At 60.6% G+C, this 7239-nt stretch overlaps 1 protein-coding gene across 1 annotated transcript; it reads right to left on the bottom strand.

Moving 5' to 3' along the window:
- Nucleotides 1–1844: 1844 nt before the first annotated feature.
- LOC130607128 (1-phosphatidylinositol 4,5-bisphosphate phosphodiesterase beta-3-like) lies at nucleotides 1845–7025 on the bottom strand (the record flags this gene model as incomplete). The annotated part of the gene is made up of 6 exons (XM_057423985.1): nucleotides 6884–7025; nucleotides 5725–5778; nucleotides 5113–5188; nucleotides 4160–4260; nucleotides 3003–3169; nucleotides 1845–2026 (listed from the first exon to the last, which is right to left on the bottom strand). Coding segments are annotated over exons 1-6 (675 nt in total), but the record flags the coding sequence as incomplete, so codon positions are not given.
- Between the last annotated feature and the right edge of the window lie 214 nt (nucleotides 7026–7239).

Below are 7239 nucleotides of genomic sequence, written 5' to 3'. Positions count from 1 at the left end.
CCAAGGCAACACCCAATGGAGCCCCAATGCACCCCCAAACACGGACCCCCAAGGCAACACCCAATGGAGCCCCCAATGCACCCCCAAACACGGACCCCCCAATGCAACACCCAATGGAGCCCCTAATGCACCCCCAAACACGGACCCCCCCAATGCAACACCCAATGGAGCCCCTAATGCACCCCCAAACACGGACCCCCCCCAAGGCAACACCCAATGGAGCCCCTAATGCACCCCCAAACACGGACCCCCCAATGGAACACCCAATGGAACCCCCAATGCACCCCCAAACAGGGACCCCCCAATGTGCCCCAATGGAACCCCCAATGCACCCCCAAACAGGGACCCCCCCATGCAACCCCCAATGCAACCCCTAATGCACCCCCAATGCACCCCCAAACACGGACCCCCCAATGCAACCCCCAATGGAACCCCCAATGCACCCCCAAACAGGGACCCCCCAATGCAACCCCCAATGCAACCCCTAATGCACCCCCAATGCTCCCCCAAACGAGGGACCCCCCAATGCAACCCCCAATGCACCCCCAAACAGGGACACCCCAATGTACTCCCCAATGCACCCCCAATGCACCTTAAACAGGGACCCCCACAATGTACCCCAATGCAACCCCTAATGCACCCCCAAACACGGACCCCCCAATGCAACCCCTAATGCAACCCCTAATGCACCCACAAACAGGGACCCCCCAATGCAACACCCAATGGAACCCCTAATGCACCCCCAATGCACCCTCAAACAGGGACCCAATGAACTCCCCCCAATGCACCCCCAAACACAGACTCCCCAATGTACCCCAATGGAACCCCAAACATGGACCCCCCAATGTACCCCAATGCAACCCCCTAATGCACCCCCAAACAGGGACACCCCTGTTGTTGATGCAGGGTTGGATGCAGATTTGGATGCAGGGTTGAATGCAGGATTAGGGATGCAGGTTTAGGGATGCAGGGTTGGATGCAGGATTAGGGATGCAGGTTTAGGGATGCAGGTTTAGGGATGCAGGGTTGGATGCAGGATTAGGGATGCAGGTTTAGGGATGCAGGTTTAGGGATGCAGGGTTGGATGCAGGATTAGGGATGCAGGTTTAGGGATGCAGGTTTAGGGATGCAGGGTTGGATGCAGGATTAGGGATGCAGGTTTAGGGATGCAGGGTTGGAGGCAGGGTTGGGGATGCAGGGTTGGATGCAGATTTGGATGCAGGGCTGGAAGCAGGGTTGGATGCAGGTCTGGATGCAGGGTTGGATGCAGATTTGGATGCAGGGCTGGATGCAGATTTGGATGCAGGTCTGGATGCAGGGTTGGTTGCAGGGTTGGATGCAGGGCTGGATGCAGGGTTGGATGCAGATTTGGATGCAGGGCTGGATGCAGATTTGGATGCAGGTCTGGATGCAGGGTTGGTTGCAGGGTTGGATGCAGGGCTGGATGCAGGGTTGGAAGCAGGGTTGGAAGCAGGGCTGGATGCAGGTTTGGAAGCAGGGTTGGAAGCAGGGTTGGATGCAGGGTTGGTTGCAGGGTTGGAAGCAGGGTTGGTTGCAGGGTTGGATGCAGGGTTGGTTGCAGGGTTGGAAGCAGGGTTGGATGCAGGGTTGGATGCAGGGCTGGATGCAGGGTTGGTTGCAGGGTTGGATGCAGGGCTGGATGCAGGGTTGGTTGCAGGGTTGGAAGCAGGGTTGGAAGCAGGGTTGGAAGCAGGGTTGGATGCAGGGCTGGATGCAGGGTTGGAAGCAGGGTTGGAAGCAGGGCTGGATGCAGGTTTGGAAGCAGGGTTGGAAGCAGGGTTGGATGCAGGGTTGGTTGCAGGGTTGGAAGCAGGGTTGGTTGCAGGGTTGGATGCAGGGCCGGATGCAGGGCTGGTACCGGTGAGGTAGGTGTTGTGCGAGGAGCTGATGAAGTAGCTGGCCAGCGGCTGGCTCATGTCCTGATGCAGGCGCAGGCTCTCGGGGGGGACGATGCTGTTCTCCTCCCCCCCCAGGAACCGTCCGAAGCCCTCCATGGACATCTGCCCTGGGGGGGGCACCCGAAACTCACCCCCAACCCCTGCTGGGGACCCTCCACCCAACCCCAGAGACCCCCAAACCCACCCAGAGGGACCCCAAAACCCCCATCAGGAGCCCCAAACCCCACACAGGACCCCAAAACTGGCTTCAGGACCCACCAAACCCCCTTGGGACCCCAAAACTCCCCTCAGGACCCCTGAAACCCCATCAAGGGACCCCTAAAACCCCCTTTAGGGCCCCCTTCCCTCCCTTAAACCCCGTCCAGACACCCCTAAACCCCCCTTCCCCCCCTTAAAACCCATCCAGACACCCAAAAACCCCTCTTAGGAACCCCTTAAACCCCATCCAGAGACCCCCAAATCCCCCTTCCCCCCCTTAAACCCCATCCAGAGACCCCCAAACCCCTCATAGGGACCCCTTAAACCCCCTCCAGACACCCCCAACCCCCCCTTAAACCCCCTCCAGACACCCCCAACCCCCCCTTAAACCCCCTCCAGACACCCCCAAACCCCCCTTAAACCCCATCCAGACACCCCTACACCCCCCTTCTCCCCTTAAACCCCCTCCAGACACCCCCAACCCCCCCTTAACCCCCTCCAGACACCCCCAACCCCCCCTTAAACCCCATCCAGACACCCCCAACCCCCCCTTAACCCCATCCAGACACCCCCAAACCCCCCTTAACCCCATCCAGACACCCCCAACCCCCCCTTAAACCCCCTCCAGACACCCCCAACCCCCCCTTAAACCCCCTCCAGACACCCCCAAACCCCCCTTAAACCCCATCCAGACACCCCTACACCCCCCTTCTCCCCTTAAACCCCATCCAGACACCCCCAAACCCCCCTTAACCCCATCCAGACACCCCCAACCCCCCCTTAACCCCATCCAGACACCCCCACACCCCTCCTCAGTGCCCCCAAACCCCCTTTAGAACCCTCCCCCCCTTAACCCCCTTCCCCTTTAAGCCCCCCCGCACTGACCGCGCTGCCGGAACTGCAGGTTGGGCTCGTAGCGCTGCACCAGCGCCCGCGCCTGCTCCGCGCTCAGCGGGGGGAACAGGACCTCGTTGAGCCGCGGGTCCCGCTGCCGGCAGTTCACGAAGTCCCGGAGCTGCTCCAGGCTCAGGTACGGCTTCCCCGCGGCGCCGCTGGCATGGGGGGGGACACACAGGGGTCACGGTGACCCATAGCGCCCCATAGTGATCCATAGAAACTCATAGCATCCCATAGAGCACAATAGTATCCCATAGAGCACCGTAGCACCCCATAGAGCCTCATAACATCCCATAGAGCACCATAGCATCCCATAGAGCACCATAGTATCCCATAGAGCACCATAGCATCCCATAGAGCACCACAGTATCCCATAGAGCACCATAGCATCCCATAGAGCACCATAGTATCCCATAGAGCACCATAGCATCCCATAGAGCACCATAGTATCCCATAGAGCACCGTAGCATCCCAGAGCCTCAGAACATCCCATAGAGCACCATAGCATCCCACAGAGCCTCATAACATCCCATAGAGCACCATAACATCCCATAGAGCACCATAGCATCCCCATAGCACCCAACCCTGCTCCAGGCTCAGGTACGGCTTCCCCGCGGCGCCGCTGGCATGGGGGGGGACACACAGGGGTCACGGTGACCCATAGCGCCCCATAGTGACCCATAGAACCTCATAGCATCCCATAGAGCACCATAGCATCCCATAGAGCACCATAGCATCCCATAGAGCACCATAGTATCCCATAGAGCACCATAGCATCCCATAGAGCACCATAGCATCCCATAGAGCACCATAGCATCCCATAGAGCACCATAGCATCCCATAGAGCACCATAGCATCCCATAGAGCACCACAGTATCCCATAGAGCACCATAGTATCCCACAGAGAACCATAGCATCCCATAGAGCACCATAGCATCCCATAGAGCACCATAGCATCCCATAGAGCCTCATAGCATCCCCACAGAGCACCATAGCATCCCCATAGCACCCCATAGCACCGCTGCAGCACCCGTAACACCCCTATAGCTCCCATAGCACCCCATAGAACCCCATAGCACCCCTATAGCACCCATAGCCCCCCATAGCCCCCACCCCCCCCGCATTGGCAGCACGGGGGCACCCACATCTCCAGCAGGATCTTGTCGATGTCGGGGCGCAGGCAGAGCTTGCTCAGGAAGCGCCGGAACGTGTCCAGGGAGAACTCCTCGGGGGGGATGGCATCGCTCTGGGGGCACCCCGAGACTGAGGGGGGGGACCCAAACACCCCCCCCAGCACCCAAATTCACCCATCAGCACCCAAACCCCCCCAGCAGCACCCAAACCCCAGCAGCACCCAAACCCATCAGCACCCACCCCCCCATCAGCACCCAAACCCCTCCATCAGCATCCAAACCCCATCAGCACCCAAATTCACCCATCAGCACCCAAACCCCTCCCATCAGTACCCAAACCCCTCCAGCAGCACCCAACACCCCCAGCAGCACCCAAACCCATCAGCTCCCACTCCCCCCATCAGCACCCAAACCCCTCCATCAGCACCCAACCCTCCCCATCAGCACCCAACCACTCCTATCAGCACCCAAATCCATCAGCACCCAAAACCCATCAGCACCCAAATTCACCCACCAGCACCCAAGCCCCCCTACCCATCAGCACCCAAACCCCTCCATCAGCACCCAAACCCCATCAGCACCCAAACCCCAAGAGTGCCCTGGTTTGGGGTGCTCTGGTTTAGAGGTGCCCATGGGTGGGGGGGGGTCCCGGTCTGGGGGGGTCCTGCTTTGGGGGTGCCCATTTTGGGGGGGGAGGGCCGGTTTGGAGGGGCCCAGTTTGGGGGTGCCCGTTTGGGGGGGTCCCGGTTTGGGGGGGTCCTGGTTTGGGGGTTCCCAGTTTGGGGGTGCCCATTTGGGGGGGTCCTGGTTTGGAGGGGTCCTGGTTTGGGGGTGCCCGTTTGGGGGGGTCCCGGTTTGGGGGGGTCCTGGTTTGGGGGTTCCCAGTTTGGGGGTGCCCATTTGGGGGGGTCCCGGTTTGGAGGGGTCCTGGTTTGGGGGGGATCCCAGTTTTGGGGGGTCCATACCCGGTTGCAGCTCAGGCCACACGACTCCAGCGCCGTCTCCACGCGCTTCTTGTCAGCAGAGAACATCTTCAGGATGCTGGGGGGGACCCCAAAAATGAGGGGGGGACCCCAAGAATGGGGGGGGAGCCAAATATGGGGGGGGGGCAAAATGAGGTGGGGGGGGGGCAAAAATGAGGCAGGGGGGCCTAAATATGAGGGGGGGGCCCAAAAATTACGGGGGCCCAAAAATGGGGGGGGGGGGGCAAAATGAGGGGGGAGGCCCCAAAATGGGGGTGGGGGGCCCAAAAACGAGGGTCAGGCCCAAAACTGAAGGGGGACCCTAAAACTTAGGGGGGGCCCAAATATGGGGAGGTCAAGAAAGGGGACCCCAAAAGAGGGGACCCCCCTCTATAAAAGGGGTCTCAAGATGCTGGGGGGCAACAAAACCCCCACAATGGGGGGGGGGGGGGGGGGGGCAGAGAATTGGGGGTACCCCAAAATCCTGGGTGCTGGGGATCCCTAAAATGAGGCTTGGGGGTGGGGGGCAATTTTGGGGGTGGATTTGGGGGTCCCTCAAGGTCTAAAGGACCCCATTGTGGAGGGGACCCCCCCTCGGTTTTGGGGTTCACTCACTTCTTGACGGGGATGCGCCCATCCTGGTTCACCTGGAGCCGCAGCTTCGTGTAGCTGGGGGGGGGCAGGAAGGGGTTGGGGGAGGGCACTGGGGGAGATTTGGGGTGCGGGGGGGGGGTTGAGGGTCCCTGGGGTGCAGGGCTCAGGGTGCAGGGTTTGGGGTGTGAGGTTTTTGGGGTGCAGGATTGGGGGTGGAGGGGGTGGTTTTGGGGTGCAGGTTTGGTTGTGTTTGCGGTGCAGGGGGCTGGGGTGCAGGGGGTGGGTTTTGGGGTGCAGGTTTTGGGGTATTTGGGGGTGCAGGGAGTGGTTTTTGGGGTGCAGGTTTGGGGTTCAGATTTGGGTGTTTGGGGTGCAGGGTTTGGGGTGCTGGTCTCAGGGTGCAGGTTTTGGGGTGCAGGGTGTGGGGTGCAGGGTGTGGGGTGCAGGTTTGGGGGTGTTTTGAGGTGCAGGATATGGGGTGCAGTTTTTGGGGTGAAGGGTTTGGGTGTGTTTTGGGGTGCAAGGGTGGTTTTTGGGGTGCCAGTTTCAGGGTGCAGGGTTTGGGGTGCAGGGTGTGGGGTGCAGGTTTTGGTGTGTTTTGGGGTGCAGGGATTGGGGCGCTGGTTTTGGAGTGCAGGTTTTGGGTGCAGGGTGTGGGGTGCAGGGTGTGGGGTGCAGGTTTGGGTGTGTTTTGGGGTGCAGGGATTGGGGTGCAGGTTTTGGGGTGCCGGTTTTGGGGTGCAGGGTGTGGGGTGCAGGTTTGGGTGTGCTTTGGGGTGCAGGAATTGGGGTGCTGGTTTTGGGGTGCAGGTTTTGGGGTGCAGGGTTTGGGGTGCAGGGTTTGGGGTGCTGTTTTTGGGGTGCTGGTTTTGGGGTGCAGGGGTTGGGGTGCAGGGGTTGGGGTGCTGGTTTTGGGATGCAGGGTTTGGGGTGCAGGGTTTGGGGTGCTGGTTTTGGGATGCAGGGTTTGGGGTGCAGGTTTTGGGGTGCTGGTTTTGGGGTGCAGGGTTTGGGGTGCAGGTTTTGGGGTGCAGGGTTTGGGGTGCAGGTTTTGGGGTGCTGGTTTTGGGATGCAGGGTGTGGGGTGCAGGATTTGGGGTGCAGGGCGTGGGGTGCAGGTTTTGGTGCGTTTTGGGGTGCAGGGGTAGTTTTTGGGGTGCCAGTTCCGGGGTGCACCCACGCTTTGCGCAGGAAGGTGTTGCGCGACGCGTTCCGGGCCAGGATGTTGGTGGCCAACTTGAAGAGCTCCTCGGTCCATACCTGGAACCCCCCCATCAGCACCCAACCCCCTCCATCAGCACCCAAACCCCATCAGCACCCAAACCCCCCATCAGCACCCAAACCCCCCCATCAGCACCCAACCCCCTCCATCAGCACCCAAACCCCATCAGCACCCAAACCCCCTCCATCAGCACCCAAACCCCCCCCGCAAGCACCCAACCCCCCCCATCAGCACCCAACCCCCCCCATCAGCACCCAACCCCCCCCAAACCCCATTAGCACCCAACCCCCAGCACCCAAACCCCCCATCAGCAC

This window comes from Pezoporus wallicus, unplaced genomic scaffold (genome assembly GCF_028554395.1).
Source record: "Pezoporus wallicus isolate ANWC-B61680 ecotype Strahan unplaced genomic scaffold, APGP_CSIRO_Pwel_v1 contig_14206, whole genome shotgun sequence".
NCBI classification, from domain to species: domain Eukaryota; kingdom Metazoa; phylum Chordata; class Aves; order Psittaciformes; family Psittacidae; genus Pezoporus; species Pezoporus wallicus.
The sequence above is the reverse complement of the archived record's forward strand: the minus strand, read 5'-3'. Positions and strand labels throughout refer to the sequence as shown.